The sequence below is a fragment of the Triturus cristatus genome, chromosome 4_1 (assembly GCF_964204655.1).
Source record: "Triturus cristatus chromosome 4_1, aTriCri1.1, whole genome shotgun sequence".
Lineage (NCBI taxonomy): Eukaryota > Metazoa > Chordata > Amphibia > Caudata > Salamandridae > Triturus > Triturus cristatus.
This window is the reverse complement of record NC_140585.1, coordinates 34,497,164-34,518,580: the sequence shown is the minus strand read 5'-3', so window position 1 is coordinate 34,518,580 and position 21,417 is coordinate 34,497,164. Positions and strand designations below refer to the sequence as shown.

At 49.5% G+C, this 21,417-nt stretch overlaps 3 protein-coding genes across 6 annotated transcripts in view; all 3 read left to right on the top strand.

Annotated features, from left to right (window-relative positions):
* LOC146839389 (uncharacterized) overlaps positions 1–21,417 on the top strand; it is a 136,116-nt gene that overhangs the window by 98,859 nt on the left and 15,840 nt on the right. The window contains exons 6-8 of one of the 3 annotated variants that reach the window (XR_014981065.1): positions 7,763–7,877; positions 16,641–16,792; positions 19,716–20,006. Coding sequence is in view for 2 of the 3 variants with exons in the window: in XM_085651416.1 (XP_085507542.1) it covers positions 7,763–7,877; positions 16,641–16,792; positions 19,304–19,436 (400 nt within the window). In the remaining variant the exon portion in view is untranslated. Of the gene's footprint in view, positions 1–7,762; positions 7,878–16,640; positions 16,793–19,303; positions 19,635–19,715; positions 20,007–21,417 lie in introns of those variants that run through there. The other 2 variants (XM_085651416.1, XM_085651415.1) reach the window with 2 other exon arrangements.
* LOC146839391 (uncharacterized) lies at positions 779–6,469 on the top strand. Of its 2 annotated transcripts, XR_014981066.1 has the most exons (3): positions 779–980; positions 1,177–1,257; positions 6,200–6,469. XR_014981066.1 is itself a non-coding variant. In XM_085651417.1 (2 exons), the coding sequence occupies exon 2, from the start codon at positions 1,973–1,975 to the stop codon at positions 2,912–2,914; it is 942 nt and encodes a 313-aa protein (XP_085507543.1). In that variant the 5' UTR covers positions 779–980; positions 1,177–1,972. The 2 variants fall into 2 exon arrangements, 1 of the variants encoding a protein (XP_085507543.1); XM_085651417.1 differs by lacking the exon at positions 6,200–6,469 and having other exon boundaries at positions 1,177–2,914.
* On the top strand, positions 2,650–6,536 carry LOC146839390 (uncharacterized). The gene is made up of 2 exons (XM_085651414.1): positions 2,650–6,259; positions 6,456–6,536. Exon 1 carries the CDS (start codon positions 3,340–3,342, stop codon positions 5,152–5,154), a length of 1,815 nt encoding a protein of 604 aa, XP_085507540.1. The 5' UTR covers positions 2,650–3,339; the 3' UTR covers positions 5,155–6,259; positions 6,456–6,536.

Genomic DNA, 21,417 nt, shown 5'->3' with positions numbered 1-21,417 from the left:
GATATCCAGCAAATGAGCATAGTGACAGGAGCACTTGGGCAACACACCATTTTTTCTGTGACCCCCTGGCTTGTCTGGAGCTGACTGACTCTCCATTTAGACTGGGATATTTTCCATTATATACAGAGAGCAACGCAGAGGGCATGGTGTTTACTGTTTACTTTTTCTGTTGCCGTCAGCAACCGCCACACCCCCTCACGAACCCTCTTAATCAACGCACTTATCGAACGCTGCATGAATGACCTCTCACCTTTTATCAGGGTCTTAACGGCATACGGCGATAATTTCTCCCCTATCATGCCCCTCACGACTTGGGACGCGCACACGTGCCTGTGAACTTTTTAACCACACCCCCCGGGGCACCTTAGCACATGTTGCTTTCATCCCCGGGTTTCACGCCGAACGCGTGCACCGCGTTCCCCGGACAACCTTGGACGCGCACGCCCATACGGGACCGCCTTCCCTGGGCGGATCCCCTGACTCGTTCCTTATTTGGGCATAAGACTCAGCCTGGACACTCCAATAGGCCCTCACAATCGGCCATTACACAACCAGGCACTGCACTGCATGCGCCGCCACTACGATTATTCCGGACCCCGGATGCACCGCAGCCGGAACTGCCGCACAGCCGTGATCACTCCAGGCTGTTTCCTATTTTTCCATTAAGCACGCTATTTAAACGCGCTTTGCGGTCTCACTCCCATATTCGGGCGGACGAGGAGCAACACCGTAGGCTGAACACGGGACACCCTGCCTCAGATAGTAAGAGTACGAATGGTGGTTTCGCGCTGTTTTAACCCCTTTGTGGGCTCATTGTGGAATGATTGTGGTTCCATCCTGATTCCAGGCTTTGCAAGGGTCCACGTTCTGAGCATTTTAAGTTTGCTGACTGTTACGTTATTCTTCTTCTCTCCCTGTAGACTGAACAGGAGTGTCTCCTCCTTTATCCCCCCATGTGGCAAGTAGTCTTTCTGACTAGGGTAAGCCTCATGAGAGCACTTTTGACTCTCAAACATATTAGTGTACTCACGTAGAGTGGCACATGTCACGTGATTAGTCACTCACTTTAAGATAATTACGCATGCGTTTATCTTGATACCTTTGTTTTTCACCTTTGACCTTTCTTCTACAGTTGTGTATACAGATACATTTGTTTGTTTTGCTTGTTTTCTATAGGCTTTACAGTTGGAGGCCATCTTTGAAGTGGAGTGTGGCCTTCGCCACACCTGCGCAGTGGTATTCTCTTGCCACGAGTTGGTAAGAACGGAGCCCTCTTCTTGTAAACCTAGGTCCTGATGAATGCCCTGGACCCGCTCGGGCCAAGAAGGCAGAAACATGTCGACCTAACACTAGACGGCTAGGGGACACCTAAAATACCCCACCTGCCGCTATTTGTTTTTAGCATCATATAGTTACTGATCACATTAAAAATATTTTTTAGTAACTATAATGATTTTTAACTTCACGTTCTACCCCATGGGCCCCCACTCTTTAGTTTAGAAGTGCATCCCTGTCTCCAGGTGTATGCCCGCCCTCCATCAAACGAAGGTTTTGGAGGGCGAGGACTGGCCGATGATGAAGCATGACACCAGGTGGTGTGTGAGGCCAGTCCGTCACTTTTTGTGAGATGTCCACACTTTACTCACAACTGTAGTAAGGTCACATCACACTAGGAGCAGCTTCTTGTGGTCAATAGTAGTATTGGAGGCCGCTAGCTCCTAGTACCCCGTGCCTCCTGTTCCCCCCCCTCCACACTTTGTGGAGTTCTTCTAGTGATTGCTATTTATGTACAGCTGCTGGCTGTGGGAACACTATTGGGGTACCACTCCTTTAAAATAGGGTGATGTTCTGAGTCACGTATTCTTACGACCGGAACGAGCAGACAGACACTTCTACGTCTGCCTTTTGAACCAATACAGTTCATTCTAAAGTGTGAGATAACTTTTCACACTCTCCTTACCCACCTTGCACCATGGATACCGAACTCTCCTTCGGGGATGAGATCCTAGCGGAGATTCTTAACACCCCATCTCTCCTAGCAGAAACCATAGTCACCAACACGGTAAAAAACTCAGATGAATGGGAAGCCCTTTCTTCTAAGAAAAAAGAACAGATACGCACTGCACTACATGGTGCGTTTATGACGGAGTACCTCCGGAAAAACACAGCCCCGAGAGGTCTCATCGTCACCAACGAACCACGACTGTTCCTCAACAATAGAGAGTTCAGAATTAACTGGTCGAGCATTGCCTGGAAGTGCACCAAGGACTGGCTCATCCTCATTATAAACACCGCCAGACAGCTGGCAGATGCACTCCTGATTGAGATCCAACAGAGTGAGGGTAGACTCAAGGCAACGGTACAGCTTTCAGCCTTTAAAAAGAAACTGGAGGAGATCAACAAAGATCACTCCGATTATAAAGAATACCTCACACAGTCGAAACTTACTAAACTCCGTAAGGATGTACAAAAATTTAGTAAGGAAACTGTCTACCCGTACGTCACAGACGAACACTATGATAAACCAGCCCCTCAACCAACAGGGAGAAAACAACGGTTTAGACCAACACCCCAGAACTGGACGTTCAGCTCTGGAGAGGAAAGGAGTGACAGTAGCGGCGATGAGGGCCAAGGACCACAATTCCGGAAACCTATGGGTTATCACCATCCGATGATGCAGGGTCCACAACCTCAACCTCCACCATTCGGGTTTTGGCCACAACCATTTTACCAACCAGGATTTGGTTTTCCACATGGCCAACCGCCTTTTTTGTTCCAGGGCCGTGGCAGAGGGAGAGGACGCCAAAAACGAAGAAATACGAGGGTCCAGTGGGAAGATCAACCAGAGCCACAGCATGGTGTAGTAACCAGGAGCAGAGGGAGAGGAGAGATGCCCTCGACGAGCAGGGAGTAACCAACATAGTGAATATCAGTAAACACACACTCTCACAAGACGAAACAACCGTCCTTTCTAAAGGGCTGGGATTTGTACCCACACCCCGAAATGACCCCTTTGCTCTTCACACAGAATTGGCCCAATTCTTCAGGAAAATCAAACTCCGCGATTATTTCGGAGATGCTGAAGATACTACAGACGAGAACGAGAAGAAGTCCACAGGGCTAAGGAGAAAATCCACCTTCCAACCCCCGAACCAGAACATTTCATGTAACATACTTGCTTTCGAACAGGCCGTACTAAAAGATATTGAGAAGATTGATTTCCAGAATACTCGTGGGTTCGACAACCTTACGGGAAAGGAGCGCACGGCCCTCGCGAAATTGAGCAGTAATAAAAACCTAACAATAAAACCAGCTGACAAAGGGGGCGCCATTGTGGTCATGGATAGTGATATGTACAGAGAAGAATGCTTGAGACTTCTCTCTGACTCAAACAGCTACACCATACACAGGTCTGACCCTACTGGTCCTTTGACGACAAAGATTAAGATCATGGTCACAGAAGCACTCGGCAATGATTGGATAACCAAACAAGAGGCAGACTTCCTCGTGAATGAAGAACCAAGAATGCCTAAATTTTATACACTCCCGAAAATCCACAAAAACAGGACGCCTCCTCCTGGGAGACCAATAGTGTCCGGGATAGGGTCAGTATTAGAACCACTGTCACAATTCTGTGACTGGTTCCTTCGCCCTATCGTCCAGAAATCTGCATCCTACCTCAGAGATACGAAGGACGTCCTGTGCCTCCTCAGAGACCTCACGGTAGATTCGACCAACGACTGGCTAATAACCATGGACATAGAAGCTCTCTACACGAGCATACCACAGAGGCGCACATTGGAAGTAGTGGAAAACATCATCATAAATAGGGAGTGGGATTTCTTAACACCACAGCAGTTCGTGATGGAATGTGCGGAACTAGCGTTAATGGAAAACTACTTCGAATTCGAGAAAGTCATCTACCACCAGATCTCTGGGACTTCAATGGGGAGCACTTTTGCCCCTAGTATGGCTTGCCTGTACGTACAACAGTTTGAAGACGACTTCATATACAACCCACAAAATCCATTCCTACAGAACCTGAGACTTTGGAAGCGCTACATAGATGATGTTCTGATAATATGGAATGGATCAGAGGAAGAAGCGATGAACTTTGTCCAGTGGGTGAACAGTAAAGATGTACACCTCAGGTTCACCCACACTATCAGCAAGAACCACGCTATCTTCCTCGACCTGGACATCACTATGGACAATGATGGTTTCTCAACAAAAGTGCACAATAAGCCAACGGATAGGAATAGCCTTTTACTGTACGAAAGCTACCACCCCAAGGCCCTTCGACAGAATCTCCCAGTTGGACAGTTCCTTCGGGTTAGGAGAAATTGCTCAGACACCCCTACCTTTGAGGAACAGGCATCCCACCTTGAAGAAAAACTTGCTGCCCGCCACTATCCCCAAAAAATGATACGCAAGGCCAGGAAACGAGCTAGGAACAATCCTAGAGAAGCACTTTTGGAGAATGTAACAAAGGAGAACACCAAAAGAACAGTATGTGTTACAACATTTACCCCTGCCTCTAATGCCGTACAAAAAATAATTAAGAAAAGATGGAATATTCTTAACAGCGCCGGAAAGCAGTGGGATCCTCCGCTTTTTGCCTTCAAACGGAACAAAAATCTGCGAGATCAACTCGTTCATGCCACTATGCCAACCGCAGAGGGCACGGAACAACAGAGGCTCTGGGATCAACCACGAGTAGTGGGACACTTCACATGCGGGGGTTGTATTTCATGCAAACTCACTTCTAACACCAAAGAAGTCGACATTGGCACAGATAGACCATGGCAACTCCGCAAGTTTAGCAACTGCAATACTGAGAATGTGGTTTACCTACTCAAATGCCCCTGCCAACTTCAGTACGTTGGCATGACAACCAGAAAGGTCAGGGTACGTATCAATGAACATTGCAGCACCATAAGATGCAAGAAAACAAACACTAAGCTCACACGCCATTTCTTGGAGAAGAACCACAAAGACACTGATTTGCGATGGACAGTCCTAGAGGTCATGAACAAAACCAAAGCTGATCTCTCAAGAGCTCTCCACATCAGAGAACAACGCTGGGTGTTCCGTCTGCGGTCCCACGAAAAGGGACTTAACGACGATATACCGTGGCTTCATCTGACAAGATGACCGCTCCACCTACCCATGAACACCTGGGCATCCCTTCTAGCACGTGGCAGTTTCCCTAACACACCATTTACTCCTCCTGTCCCTCTTCCTGCCTACCCTTTGGTTTTTGTGACCTTCATCGCAGGGATATCCAGCAAATGAGCATAGTGACAGGAGCACTTGGGCAACACACCATTTTTTCTGTGACCCCCTGGCTTGTCTGGAGCTGACTGACTCTCCATTTAGACTGGGATATTTTCCATTATATACAGAGAGCAACGCAGAGGGCATGGTGTTTACTGTTTACTTTTTCTGTTGCCGTCAGCAACCGCCACACCCCCTCACGAACCCTCTTAATCAACGCACTTATCGAACGCTGCATGAATGACCTCTCACCTTTTATCAGGGTCTTAACGGCATACGGCGATAATTTCTCCCCTATCATGCCCCTCACGACTTGGGACGCGCACACGTGCCTGTGAACTTTTTAACCACACCCCCCGGGGCACCTTAGCACATGTTGCTTTCATCCCCGGGTTTCACGCCGAACGCGTGCACCGCGTTCCCCGGACAACCTTGGACGCGCACGCCCATACGGGACCGCCTTCCCTGGGCGGATCCCCTGACTCGTTCCTTATTTGGGCATAAGACTCAGCCTGGACACTCCAATAGGCCCTCACAATCGGCCATTACACAACCAGGCACTGCACTGCATGCGCCGCCACTACGATTATTCCGGACCCCGGATGCACCGCAGCCGGAACTGCCGCACAGCCGTGATCACTCCAGGCTGTTTCCTATTTTTCCATTAAGCACGCTATTTAAACGCGCTTTGCGGTCTCACTCCCATATTCGGGCGGACGAGGAGCAACACCGTATGCTGAACACGGGACACCCTGCCTCAGATAGTAAGAGTACGAATGGTGGTTTCGCGCTGTTTTAACCCCTTTGTGGGCTCATTGTGGAATGATTGTGGTTCCATCCTGATTCCAGGCTTTGCAAGGGTCCACGTTCTGAGCATTTTAAGTTTGCTGACTGTTACGTTATTCTTCTTCTCTCCCTGTAGACTGAACAGGAGTGTCTCCTCCTTTATCCCCCCATGTGGCAAGTAGTCTTTCTGACTAGGGTAAGCCTCATGAGAGCACTTTTGACTCTCAAACATATTAGTGTACTCACGTAGAGTGGCACATGTCACGTGATTAGTCACTCACTTTAAGATAATTACGCATGCGTTTATCTTGATACCTTTGTTTTTCACCTTTGACCTTTCTTCTACAGTTGTGTATACAGATACATTTGTTTGTTTTGCTTGTTTTCTATAGGCTTTACAGTTGGAGGCCATCTTTGTAGTGGAGTGTGGCCTTCGCCACACCTGCGCAGTGGTATTCTCTTGCCACGAGTTGGTAAGAACGGAGCCCTCTTCTTGTAAACCTAGGTCCTGATGAATGCCCTGGACCCGCTCGGGCCAAGAAGGCAGAAACATGTCGACCTAACACTAGACGGCTAGGGGACACCTAAAATACCCCACCTGCCGCTATTTGTTTTTAGCATCATATAGTTACTGATCACATTAAAAATATTTTTTAGTAACTATAATGATTTTTAACTTCACGTTCTACCCCATGGGCCCCCACTCTTTAGTTTAGAAGTGCATCCCTGTCTCCAGGTGTATGCCCGCCCTCCATCAAACGAAGGTTTTGGAGGGCGAGGACTGGCCGATGATGAAGCATGACACCAGGTGGTGTGTGAGGCCAGTCCGTCACTTTTTGTGAGATGTCCACACTTTACTCACAACTGTAGTAAGGTCACATCACACTAGGAGCAGCTTCTTGTGGTCAATAGTAGTATTGGAGGCCGCTAGCTCCTAGTACCCCGTGCCTCCTGTTCCCCCCCCTCCACACTTTGTGGAGTTCTTCTAGTGATTGCTATCCCTCCCATCCCGCCACAGAAACACAACAGAATCCAGAGCTCTGTACAGAGGCGTGGACCGAAACAACCTGGAGCTACAGCAGAATGTCATGGGGCATCACACTGTGGAGGCCGCTGATAAACACAAGGGAGCATCAGGAACCAGTCTTTACACCCCGGCTCGAACCACGCTGTGCCTTTACAACGCAGTCTGAACCACGAATGTGTCTTCACAACGCATTCCTTTACTACACAAGTCGTTATAAAGACTTGTCTTAGGGAAAGTGTTATTGGACTAATGTTGGACTTTAAGTCCAACACTTTCCTACTGTTGGGCAGATTGGAGTTCGAATAGTAAATTATACTATTCCAAAGACCAGCGCTTTGCCTAAGGCACGTTGTTGTAGCAACTTGCTAGGAAACGGAATGTGTTGTAAAGACGCATCCGTCGTTCGGACCGCATTGCTAAGGCAGGTGTGGTACATGCATGCGTGGTTCTAACATACTCTGCGTAGCTTTGATTAATTAGAAGAGAGCACCCATGGAGTCACCTGATGTGTGGCCCATCGCTGACCGCCTCAAGGGAAGGGGCTCTTGTTCCTCACAACGAGGTGCAAGACCACTGCCCAGCGTAGGAATCCAACACTTGTGTATATGAGGGGAGTGTGAGAGTGAGTGAACTCTCAGTCCAGTGTCACAAGGGTCTTCTTGATACTTCCAGCCCCGCAGCCGGACCCGCTCCAGGAGTCAAGGTGCAGAGATCCACCAGCTTCGGAGCCTCCAGTGTGAAGAACATGTTGCTAGAGTGGTGCAAAGCCAAGACGAGAGACTATGAGGTGAGAGAAGCAGAGGGAAGTGGAGGGGAGGGGAGGAAACGGGAGGGGAGAGGAGATGAGATGAGGGAAGGAGAGGGGAGGGGAGGAAAGAGGAGAGGAGAGTGGGAGGTGAGGAGAGTGGGAGGTGAGGAGAGTGAGAGTGGGAGGAGAAAGAAATGAGGGGAGAGGAGAAGAGAAGAGAGAAGAGAAGAGAAGAGAAGAGAAGAGAAGAGAAGAGAAGAGAAGAGAAGAGGAGAGGAGAGGAGAGGAGAGGAGAGTAAGAGATACGAAGAGATATGAAGAGAAGAAGAGATATGAAGAGATATGAAGAGAAGAGAAGAAGAGATATGAAGAGAAGAGAAGAAGATATAGGAAGAGATATGAAAAGAAGAGATATGAAGAGATGAAAAAAAGAGATATGAAGAGATGAAAAAAAGAGATATGAAGAGATGAAGATATATGAAGAGATATGAAGAGATATGGAGAGAAGAGAAGAAGAGATATGAAGAGAGTAGGAGGAGAGGAGAGTGAAAGGAGAGGGGAGGGGTGGGAAGGAAGAGGAGAAAAGAAGAGAGGAGAGGAAAGGAGAGGAGAGGAGAGAGATGGGAGGAAGTAAAGAGGGACAGCAATCAAGAGATGGAAGGAAGTAAAGAGGGACAACTAGCAAGAGATGGAAGGAAGTAAAGAGGGACAGCAATCAAGAGATGGAAGGAAGTAAAGAGGGACAACGAGCAAGAGATGGGAGGAAGTAAAGAGTGAGAGCGATAGAGCTTTTGGAGGCATGGAAAAAGGATAAGGAGAGCGATTAAAAGATGTGAGGGAGGAAAGAAAGATAGAAAGCGTGACCAAGAAATGGGAGGCAGGAGAGAGAGAGACAGGAATCAAAATGTGGAGATGAAGAAGCGAAGAAGAAGAGAATGGCATTGGGCGAATGATCAAGAAATGCAAGGGAGGAGAGAGACAGGATCCAAGAGATGGAGGGAGTAAAGAGTGACATAGACAGCAATCGAGAGATTGGGAGAGGACAGAGAGGACAGAGAGAGGAATTAAGATATGGGAGGGCGATAGAGAGAGGGATCAAGAGATGAGAAGCAGGATAGAGGGGTAGAGAAAGCAATCAAGAAATGGGAGAGAAGATAGATGGAGGGATCAAGATGTGAGCTAGAGATTCAAAGTTAGGAGGTAGGAAAGAGGGATGGTGAGCAAAAGATAAGAGAAAAGAACAGGGGATAGACAGAGGGATCATAATATGGGAGGGAGAAAGTAAATAAACAATAAGCAGTATGAGTGAGTGACAGTGATGGGAGAGAGGAAAAAAGGAGTGGAGAACACGTGATGGGAGGGTCTGGCAGGCACCACTGTTGCATGAACCTCGCTGTCTTATGGCTGAAATGTGGCTTTCTGAGAGCCTGTCTGTGCACACTGAGGCCAGAGTTAAGCTGAGCCTGGAGACCGGTCCCTTGGGCCAGAGCCAGGCTGGAGTTAGCCCCCCTCCCCCAAGGCCAGATCCGGGTTTGCTTGTGAATCTGAACATCTCACTTTACAACAGAATTAGACTAGCAGGAGTAATGCTTTGCATCTCCCCAGGGTCATACTAAAGCCTCATATTAAAGCACAGAAGGACTCGCCCTTGAGTCTCCCCTTTTCTCCTAAGGCCAGAGCTGAGCCCACAGTGGGGGCTCTTCCTCTTCCTCTAAAACAAAAGCTTGGCTTCCAAGGGGTCCACCCTATCCGATAATACCTGCTCTGAGATGACATTTTTCAGCTCTCCCAGACCCCTAGCATCAGACCTGGGTTCACCCTTATGGTCTGTCTTCTCCTGAAAGCTGAGCTGACCCACTCGCTTACTCCAGGGATGGGCACATCCCTCCTCCTTACTCCAGAACTGGGCGTGTCTTAGGGTCCTGTCTCTCTTCCTTACTCCAGAACTGGGCGTGTCTGAGGGACCTGTCTCTCTTCCTTACTCCAGAGATGGGCATATCTAACGGACCTGTCTCTCTACCTTACTCCAGAGTTGGGTGCGTCGAAGGGGCTGTCTCTCTTCCTTACTCCAGAGCTGGGTGCGTCGAAGGGGCTGTCTCTCTTCCTTACTCCATAGTTGGGTGCGTCGAAGGGGCTGTCTCCTTTCCTTACTCCAGAGTTGGGCATGTCCAACTGACTTGTCCCTCTTCCTTACTCCAGAACTGGGCGTGTCAGAGGGTCGTGTCTCATTTCCTTACTCCAGAACTGGGCGTGTCAGAGAGTCCTGTTTCTCTTCCTTACTACAGAGTTGGGCATGTCCACTGGACCTGTCCCTCTTCCTTACTCCCGAACTGAGCGCGTCCTAGGGGCCTGTTCCTTTTCCTTAATCCTGAGCTGGGAGCATCCTAGGGGGCTTACACTTTTTCTTACTCCAGAGTCGGTCCCATTTTAGGATGCTGACCCTTTCCCTTACTCCTGAGCTGGGCGATTCCTAGGGGCTTGTCACTCTTCCTTACTAAGGAGTTGGGCGTGTCCTAGATGTCTGTCCCTCTTCCTTACTCCAGAGTTGGGCACATCCTAGGGGCCTGTCTCTCTTCCTGACCCCAGAGCTGGGCACGTCCTAGATGTTTGTCCCTCTTCCTTACTCCAGAGTTGGGCATATCCTGAGGTCCTGACCCTTTTCCTTACTTCAGAGCTGGGCACATCCTAGACATCTATCCCTCCTCCTTACTCCAGAGTGGGGCGCATCCTAGGGGCCTGTCCCTCATCTTTACTCCAGAGCTGGGCACGTCCTAGATGTCTGTCCCTCTTCCTCACTCCAGAGTTGGGCGTGTCCTAGATGTCTGTCCCGCTTCCTTATTCTAGAGTTGGGCACATCCTAGGGGCCTGTCTCTCTTCCTAACCCCAGAGCTGGGCACGTCCTAGATGTCTGTCTCTCTTCCTTACTCTAGAGTTGGGCATATCCTGAGGTCCTGACCCTTTCCTTTACTCCAGAGCTGGGCGCGTCCTAGACATATATCCCTCTTCCTTACTCCAGAGTTGGGCGCATCCTAGGGGCCTGTCCCTCATCCTTACTCCAGAGCTGGGCGTGTCCTAGATGTCTGTCCCTCTGCTTTACTCCAGAGTTGGGCACATCCTAGGGGCCTGTCCCTTGTCCTTACTCCAGAGCTGGGCGCGTCCTAGATGTCTGTCCCTCTTCCTTACTCCAGAGTTGGGCATATCCTGAGGTCCTGACCATTTTTCTTACTCCAGAGTTGAGCACGTCATAGGATGCAGACCCTTTTCCTTACTCCAGAGCTAGGTGCGTCCTAGACATCTATCCCTCTTCCTTACTCCAGTGTTGGGCGCGTCCTAAAGGCCTGTCCCTCGTCCTTACTCCAGAGCTGGGCGTGTCCTCGGCATCTGTCCCTCTGCTCTAGAGCGGTCACCACCGGCTGAGGAGAGTTGGTACCTCAGTCTGCTGGGACAAAAGTGAGCCCTGAGGAGATCTGATGGAAGCAGAGACTAGAGCCTCAGGGTGCTTCGGTGGACCACATCCAGAGACCTGTGCAGCCGGTGTCACTTCAGAAGTGGTCTGTGGTGGGACTGACACGCTGAGTGCCCCAAGGCGACACCATCCTGTACACGCCATGATCACTGGTTCCTACTCACCCTCCCATCCCTTTTCCTTATTTGTTCCTGCTGTATTGTGACCCCTCATAGAAAATCTCCCATCCCCCCAAAAAGCCTTGGAACCAAAACAGGCCTCCAGGTGTCCAACCTTCATGAAAGACTGACCCGGATGAGGAGTTTCTCTGCCTTCTGCTTTACGAAGTTGGGTGAACTCACACCTCTGCCTGGAGCATTGCTGGTTTCTCCCTTTTGACCTGATTGCCCTTATCTTTTGAGGTTATATTCATGGTGCAAGAAAACTGCAAGCCCCAGAAGGCACCAAACTTGGCAAAAATACTGATGCAACTGATGTATAGACGCTGTGTAATAGGGGGACACATGGCAGCTGTGTTATTTTTCTTAGAATGGCTTAGTCTCTTAAAGGTTACCTAGTAATGGCTAAGAAAAAAAACTCCATCGAACTCTGTAACTCACTCTACCCACGCATTGACAACGCAAAGAGGTCTGGCTGTAATATGCTGACGCATAAGGCTGTGCTTGCATGCGTTACCACATTAAAACAAGCCCTATGGGCACTGTTTCTTCAAAGGTGCCTGTGAGAGGGGCACAGACGCTTCTTCTCACCTCTGCTGTATCCACACTTGTTGCTGCCCTCACATTTCGTGGCGTCACAATGCTGGCCACAGGCAAGGTGTTTCTTCTTGCAAGGACAGACGCCATGCATGTACTAGGGTTTGCCTCCTGGGGGTGCACATGAGTACACAGCACCCACCCCTACTCATGGTTCGTTACTCACATTCTGCAGCTTTCAATTATTATTTATTGTATTTTCGGAGTTGGCAGTGTCTTCAGATTTCCAGCCTTATCTTTTGAGATGGGAGACCACCCTTCTTTTGTTAATTTCAGTTCGGATCCTCCCGCCTTTGCTTTGGAGACGTCTGCATCTTTCTGGCTTTGAGCACTTTCACGTGTCCCCTTCCAGCTTTGGCAAGTAGGTAGTGGTTAGATGTTATTGTTAGACTTCAGGTGGCCCAGCGGCACCCCCTGTATCATGAGTTATAGGCACGGTCGTTCTCCAAGGCGGCTGCCACCAACACCTGGGCAGAGTTTCCTCTAGGACCCTCCTTTGAAGGGGCTTAGAATGTCTGTGCTGCCATCCAAGCCTGTGCGCCATGGTTAGCTGGACAGGTGCCTGATTTGGATGCAAAGGAACTTACATGTCACCTTGAGACGTGGGTGATCTTGACGGAGAAGTAATGTACATGTCATCTTGAGACGTGGGTGATCCGGACGAAGAAGTAATGTACATGTCACCTTAAGACGTGGGTGATCTGGACGGAGAAGTAATTTACATGTCATCTTGAGACGCAGGTGATCAGGACGAAGAAGTAATGTACATGTCATCTTGAGACGTGCGTGATCCGGACAGAGAAGTAATGTACATCTTGTAGGAGAGTAGGAACTGCCTCTTATGGTTATCCCCACTTTTTGCTGGTGTTTCACTGTTTTTCAACTTTAGTCTGGTTGGGACCCTGCTATTCAGGGCCCCAGCCTAGCTGCTTCCTCTCTAAATTGATTCCATGTACTTTAGATACACTCCAGATTGGATTCTGGGTTACCCTTGTGAGTCCCTAGTATATGGTATACTATGTACCCAGGGCATAGGTACCCCAGAGGCCTACCAGGGGCTGAAGCATGTATTATGCCACCCCTGGAAAGCCTTCCAAAATGACACCATAGGTCTGCTACTGCAGCCTGGGTAAGGTGGTGCATGCACCCCTTACTGAGATATAGGTTCACTATATCTCACCTATCACTGCACATAGAAACCTATCAGTCACCCCTATGGCAGGCCTTATCAATCCTGAAGGCAGGGTGCTTGGTTATATGTGAGAGGGTGCCCAGGCATGAGCTGAGCCCCTCTGCAGCCTTCGGAATCTCTTCTCCGGGGTTGTCAGTAGTGCAGCCTGACCATATACTCTTAAGTGCATTATAACCAAACGGTACATGCTAACTTTTGACTGGCTGCACTGAAACATGTCGTGTTTGGTGTCAAACACCTTGGAATCATACCCCCACACCAGTAACGGGTGTGGGAGTATGATCCCACCCTTCTAGAGGGAGAGACATGGCAGTACTGGTATACCCGGTAGAAACTTAACAGAGACCTGGCATCACAAAATGGATGCTGCAGCCACAGACACGGGTCTGGCCTCCTGCTGCTGACTGAAACTCTGGCAGGGGAGGCCTGGACAATAGGTTTCCTGTCACAGGGAGGTGTAACCACCTCCCAGACAGGATGATGTGTATTGGGGCTGGGTGGGAGCACTCAGAGTGCTTTGAAGTCCTGCACTGGGGGCACATTTGGTGTCCCTGTTCATAGTCCAGCTCAAACCAGTTCAGGGGCTTCCAGCCCCTGCTCTGGCACAAAACTGGACAAAGGAAATGGGTATAGCCACCCCTCTTTCCAAACCCTCCCATAGGTGGGTCCCTAGAGTAAACTCAACCCCTTCCTTAGGTATAAGTAAGGAACTCCTGGCAACAGGAATTTAGATATCCCTGGACGAAACTCTGAAGCTGAATCCTGGAACTGCATGCTCTACTAAAGACTAGAGGACTGAAGAAATCTCCCTTGGGGTCAAGGAGTGACTCCCCTGCTTGGCAGGCACCAACTAAGCATTTTGCCGGTCTGCATCTCTGAAGCTCCCGCCAGACTCCAAAGTATTTGCAGCCCAGGAAGAAGATTTCCAGACATCTCAGAGGCTGACCCGAGTCCCCAGCAAAGATGAGACCCACAGCCCTTGTAAGTAGCGTGGAACCGGAACTCCTGGTCACCGTGCAATTTTGCGAATGCATTGACTTCTCAACGTTTCTTGAGGTCATGCTTGCGGTTACTTGTAGCCCCCACCTTGAGCAGAGAATCCACTGAAGATTGTCGGCCTAGTCACCCCAAGTGACCCGCGAGCCACCATTTTGTGTTTCCTCTCGAAGCCCCTTCGTGATCCCTGGTCCGTCGACTGGTGAGTTCCTGAGAAGGCAACTTTGATTTTCTTTGGGCTTCTCTTGTTGCTCCAGACGTGCCCTGACTCCCTACCAAGTGGTGAGTCCCTCAGACCTTGCTGGTCTGCACCGGAGCATCTTTCTCCTTTCTGCATGGGTTGCTGTTGCCAAGGCTTGTTGTGTCCAATCCGGGCACCAATGCTGCAGCACTCGACATCCTTTGTGGGACAGCTGGAATCCAGCTCCTGGTCACCCTTGACACCTCCTGGTCCTCGTGGCTGAAGAGTCAAGCTTCACCTTCTTCACCTGAAACACCCGACATCGGTGGGCATTCGTCCGCCGTGCCCCTGGTAACTGGCAAGTGACCCAGACTCTGTCCCCTCTGCTTTCAGGTTCTTCTCGACTTCGATCCAGGCTTGGATCTCTTTGGACACTTCTCATCGTCCCGGCAGCAGCACTTCTTTGCCAGCTCCCATTGAAAACGACAACGTGACCCGACATCATTTGACACCTATGCACCCGGCTTCCCTGGGTGAGGTAACTCGAGTACTCCGGTGCTCCCGTGGGTGTTGACCCTAGAGCTTCCTAAGTCCCAAAGGGTTTGGTCCTGACTGATTTCTAAGTGTCCCTAATCTTTAAAAATCTAACTGCGACTTTCCCCATAGAAGCTAACAGGAGCTCGCGGCTGTGTTCTCACACAGCACACGGCCCCCGTAGGTCCCCTGTGTCACTACCTTGGGTGGTTCCTTGGGGTCCCAGCAATTCTACAGGCTCTATGACTTGTGTCTAGTTAAGTTGTGGTTCTTATAACACTATTTTAGTATATGGTTTGGCTCGCCCCTAGGGCCTGACGTGTATTTGTGCTTTTTTACTGTACTATTTGAAGTGTAACTTATATGTTTTGACCTCTAGTCTCATAAGAGACTAGGAGGGTGTGTTTAGAAATAAATACATATATTTTAGATATATACCTGGTGTGGTTGTCTTTCATTTAGCCATTCAAGAGAGTATAGACTGGTAAAACAAGCTGCTTTACATTCCTTCAAGACTTAGCCTGAAAGCTGCTCTCCATAGCTATCACTAGGATGGCTTTCAATAAAGGTTGTCTTTCACCTATCATCAATAAGGGGTTGTTTGGACTGATACAAGGTGCCCACTATAACTAGTGGACAGCATATACCTGGCCAACATCTCACACATGTCATCTTGTGACGCGGATGATCTGGATGGGAAGTAATGTTCATGTCATCTTGTGACGTGGGTGATCCGAACGGAGAAGTAATGCACGTCATCTTGTGACGTGGGTGATCCAGACGGAGAAGTAATGTACATGTCATCTTGTGACGTGGGTGATCCGGACGGAGAAGTAATGTACATGTCATCTTGTGACACGGTTGATCCGGACGGAGAAGTAATGTACATGTCATCTTGTGACGTTGGTGATCCGGATGGAGAAGTAATGTACATGTCATCTTGTGACGTTGGTGATCCGGATGGGGAAGTAATGTACATGTCATCTTGTGACGCGGGTGATCCGGACGGAGAAGTAATGTACATGTCATCTTGTGATGCGGGTGATCTGAACGGAGAAGTAATGTACATATCCTGTACTCTGAATGTGAGAGGGGTGAAAAAATAGCCATGCTGAATACAGTTGAAACACTAGCATACGTAGGGTTGCCACCTTTCCCAGAGAAAAATATTGGCCATTTGTTCATGCATTAAGATTTTGCAAGGGCCCAGACATGTTACTCAAGTGGAACTTTAAAGAAAATCGACTGCATTTTATGGCCTTCCTGTCTTTGTGCATGTACTGATCCGGGGGGAAAGTCCGGCTTAGGGTTACTTTCCTCATTTTCCTTATGTTTGCACCGGCCAGCTATAAAATACTTGTTATGCTGGTAAAAAACAAAACTGCCAGGTGGCAGCCCGAGGCATATGAAAGTTGGAACTTCCTACCTTGTAATTATTTGGAGTAACAACTTAAGCAGCCATCTTGGATTGGGAAACATCCCTCCAGCAGCCAGGAATTCATTTTGAATCTTGAGAAACAAGTCAGTTACAAAAGTACAAGGGTTTGCAGTGCTTAAGGGGATAGGGTCAAGAACGGTGAGTTTTGTTCTTCTGTGTTCACTTCTTCCCTTGCTTCTCTTCCATGTTTGTCCCACTCATCTTTTCTCCATCATAATCCCTTGTACCCTTCTTCTGCAGCATGTGGAAATCCAGAACTTCTCATCTAGCTGGAGCAGTGGGATGGCTTTCTGCGCTCTGGTGCATAAATTCTTCCCAGAGGAATTTGACTACGCCACGCTGGACCCCAAAAACCGCAGACATAACTTTGAGATTGCCTTCTCCACTGCAGAGTGAGTATCCTGGGAGAGGGGGTGTACATAGTGGCGAGGAGGTGTATCCTGGGAGAGGGGGTGTACATAGTGGCGAGGAGGTGTATCCTGGGAGAGGGGGTATACATAGTGGCGAGGAGGTGTATCCTGGGAGAGGGGGTGTACATAGTGGCGAGGAGGTGTATCCTGGGAGATGGGGTGTACATAGTGGCGAAGAGGTGTATCCTAGGAGAGGGGGGTGTACATAGTGACAAGGGAGTGTATCCTGGGAGAGGGGGTGTACATAGTGGCGAGGAGGTGTATCCTGGGAGATGGGATGTACATAGTGGCAAAGAGGTGTATCATAGGAGAGGGGGGTGTACATAGTGGTGAGGGGGTGTATCCTGGGAGAGGGGGTGTACATAGTGGCGAGGGGGTGTATCCTGGGAGATGGGATGTACATAGTGGCGAGGAGGTGTATCCTGGGAGAGGGGGTGTACATAGGGGCGAGGAGGTGTATCCTGGGAGATGGGTGTACATAGTGGCAAGGAGGTGTATCTTAGGGGATGGGTATACATAGTGGCGAGGGGGTGTATCCTGGGAGAGGGGGAGTACATAGTGGCGAGGGGGTGTATCCTGGGAGATGGGGTGTACATAGTGGCGAGTGGGTGTATCCTGGGAGAGGGGGTGTACATAGTGACGAGGAGGTGTATCTTAAGAGATGGGTGTACATAGTGGTGAGGAGGTGTATCCTGGGAGATGAGGTGTACATAGTGGCGAGGGGGTGTATCCTGGGAGATGGGTGTACATAGTGGCGAGGAGGTGTATCTTAGGAGATGGGTGTACATAGTGGCGAGGAGGTGTATCCTGGGAGATGGGGTGTACATAGTGGCGAGGAGGTGTATCCTGGGAGATGTGTGTACATAGTGACGAGGAGGTATATCCTGGGAGATGGGTGTACATTGTGGTGAGGAGGTGTATCCTGGGAGATGTGTGTATATGGTGGCGAGGAGGTGTATCTTAGGAGATGGGTGTACATAGTGGCGAGGAGGTGTATCCTGGGAGATGGGGTGTACATAGTGGTGAGGAGGTGTATCCTGGATGATGAGGTGTACATAGTGACGAGGAGGTGTATCCTGGGAGATGGGTGTACATAGTGGCGAGGAGGTGTATCTCAGGAGATGGGTGTACATAGTGGCGAGGAGGTGTATCCTGGGAGAGGGGGTGTACATAGTGGCGAGGAGGTGTATCCTGGGAGAGGGGGTGTACAAAGTGGAGAGGGGGTGTATCCTGGGAGATGGGTGTACATAGTGGCGAGGAGGTGTATCCTGGGAGAGGGGGTGTACATAGTGGCGAGGAGGTGTATCCTGGGAGAGGGGGTGTACAAAGTGGAGAGGGGGTGTATCCTGGGAGATGGGTGTACATAGTGGCGAGGAGGTGTATCCTGGGAGATGGGGTGTACATAGTGACGAGGAGGTGTATCCTGGGAGAGGGGGTGTACATAGTGGTGAGGAGGTGTATCCTGGGAGATGGGTGTACATAGTGGCGAGGAGATATATCCTGGGAGATGGGTGTACATAGTGGCGAGGCGGTGTATCCTGGGAGAGGGGGTGTACATAGTGGCGAGGAGGTGTATCCTGGGAGAGGGGGTGTACATAGTGGCGAGGAGGTGTATCCTGGGAGATGGGTGTACATAGTGACGAGGAGGTGTATCCTGGGAGAGGGGGTGTACATAGTGACGAAGAGGTGTATCCTGGGAGAGGGGGTGTACATAGTGGCGAGGAGGTGTATCCTGGGAGAGGGGGTGTACATAGTGGCGAGGAGGTGTATCCTGGGAGAGGGGGTGTACAAAGTGGAGAGGGGGTGTATCCTGGGAGATGGGTGTACATAGTGGCAAGGAGGTGTATCCTGGGAGTCTGGATGCACGTGCTGTGGAAAAGGCAACAGATCTTTGGAGTGGGGGGTGGTGAAAGGAAGTATCCTGAGATATGAAGGTAGGGGAGGCAAGCTGGTGGATTGTGTTCATGCTCTGCTGACAAGGAACGCCCTTAGACTGGGGATGTGTGCTGAAGCACTGAGACTTGGGCCGGGGCACGCGGACCAGGGTAGTTCTTCACTAATGAATAGTAACATAGATATGTGCATGTGTGCTGCGGGATTATCCTGGGGTGGGGGCGAATGTGCTCTATTGTACGCTCAAGGGGAGCGATGAGGTCAAGGGAGAGGTTCCTGGGAGTGTTGGTGTGTGATGGGGAAGGAGGAATGTACAGGACGTCTGGGTCTGGTCAGGAATGGTGAGTTCTTTGGTGAGGTTGGTGTTAGGTGGTGGGTAGGATAATGGGAGGAATTGTCCTGGGACAAGGGACAGTGCTCAGGGAAGAGGCTCATAGTGGTGATGTAAGCGTGCACGTGCTCGGAGAACAGTTAGCAAGAGTGACCTGGCTCAACTGGCATGGGGATGAGTGGGACAGATCCTGTGAAGAATATGGAATTTTTCAACAGTAATCCAACTTTTCCCTCCCTCCTCTCTCATTCATCCTGTTCACACATTAGCTGTTTGTCTCCCTCATTTGTCACTCGCCTTCTCTCCTTCACACGTGCATCATTCTTCCCTCGCTCTTGTGACTCTCTTTCTCCTATCCTGTCACACTCATTCCAGCATTTTGTCTCTATATCCTTCTCCTAGTCCTCAGCCTGCTCACACTTCGCATCTTTTTCATTCCTTTCATCTCCCAACTCACTTCACAAACGTGTCAGTTTTTTCTTCCCACTTTCCTCTCTCCCACCCCCTCTCTTCCCCATCACAGATAAGACACTGTCCTCTTCTCAACTTAACCTTGTGCTGAAGAGATCTCTACAGGGATCAGAACTAACCTTTCACTTCACCCTTCACCTCCCACCTTTCCCCCGATACTCCTGTCTTTCTCTTTCTCCTCTGCTGGGTATGGGTTACCTGACCACCCAGGAAGCGTGCGGACTGCGCTCAGCTCTTGGAGGTGGACGACATGGTGCGCATGCGTGTGCCGGACTCCAAATGCGTGTACACCTACATTCAGGAGCTTTACCGGAGCCTGGTGCAGATGGGGCTAGTGAAGACCAAGAAGCAGTGACTCTCTCCCTTCTCAAACTCCCCCCTTCTCTGGCCAAACCCACCCCCCTTGCAGCAACCCTTTCGCGAAACCGTTCTTCTGAATACTGTTCATCCCCCTCCTTTTGACAACTCAACACCAAGGACGGAGAGACCCCGCCAGAATGGGTGAGATGATTTATGTGGCTACAGCAGCGTCCTGCTTGGCTTGCTTTTCAAGATGGCTAATGGACAAGAGCATCTTGGGACATCATGGATGCATCAGCATCCCCCTATTAAAAAGAAATAAAAGGAAAAGGATCTTCCATGGCCACGGAAGCTTCAATCTTCCTGTCACTTGTTGGGTCTTAAGTTTACCTTAGATGGATAGTGATGTCACTGCATGGATACTTTATCTTTATTCTATAATTTTCCATTATCCAACTTCAGCTCATACCTTTTCAAGATGGCTGCCAGAATAGTTCATCCGGTCGAATCAAAAATAAGTTAACAGCTTACCCCAACACAGCCAAAAAAGGAATGCATGTGGAAAAGTAGAGCAGCCGAGGGGGGGAGATTAGAACTGTGGTTGGTGGAGATCCTGAGATTTAGGGCTAGTTGTCATAGATCACTACAACATGGAAGACCCGGCATTCCGCTCTCTGCAAATCTACATTTTGTACCATTTTTTGTTCTGTATGAGATATACATATCTCTTACTAGTTTTTCAGTTCTTCCATATTGGGAATGTGATGAATAAAGGGACAAGAAGATGTAATGTGCCATGGATCAGACAGTTTGGTTAAGTAAAGAAACTGGGATGGTTCTACAGCCAACGATTGAGCCACAAGACCAGACCTGGTCAGGGTCATCATGGTGAACTACCAGAAAGTGCTGCTCGGGATGTAAGATGAGGTTAGAAGTCTCACAGCCAGGTCAGTGTGATCTTCCAGGTGTAGCGCCTGTTCTAAAAGAGACCAGTGCATCTCACCAAGCTCCTGTGTTTGTTAGAAGCTTCAGAGTTTTCTAATCCAAAAGGAAACCCACAGGAGTTCCTATGCATAGCTATATGTCAGCCCTGAATGCAGAGAGAAAGTGGGCAGCCCCTGTGGGTGGGCCAATTCTAAACAGATCGCACTTTGAAGACTTGGCATGGTGCCCAAGGATTAAAGCACCAACCTCTAAACATTTCACAAGAGCATCCATGCTCTGCTTGGCACCTCTCCAAAAGGTTTTAGAGATAAATGTCCTAATGGTTGTGCTGTGGGGCCAGATGAGCCCAAGATCACATGGAGTGTCATCAGTTCTTCACACTCTGCCTGCTTAGGGCGGCCTGTAGCACTGGAGGTCAAGCAGGAGTGGGTGGAAGTGAAACCATGGGAAGACAGCAACATGTGATCCCTATTACTAGTAGAAACAGTGCACTCAACGAGATGAGAAAGGCTGGGAGGAAGAGAATGAAGGAAAAGATGGAGCAGAGACAGGCACTCAAATCTAGAGAACAAACCAGGAGGATAAAGTGCAAAGGATAAGAAGCGCGACAGAGGAGTCCACCAGGAAGGGTTGAGGCAGTGGTGCCCATGGTTGGTCCCTCAACCAC

What these genes read in the sequence shown, in the direction of transcription:
- LOC146839390 (XM_085651414.1), top strand. Translation starts at nt 3,340, where the DNA reads ATGGATAGTGATATGTACAGAGAAGAATGCTTGAGACTTCTCTCTGAC.
- LOC146839391 (XM_085651417.1), top strand. Translation starts at nt 1,973, where the DNA reads ATGGATACCGAACTCTCCTTCGGGGATGAGATCCTAGCGGAGATTCTT.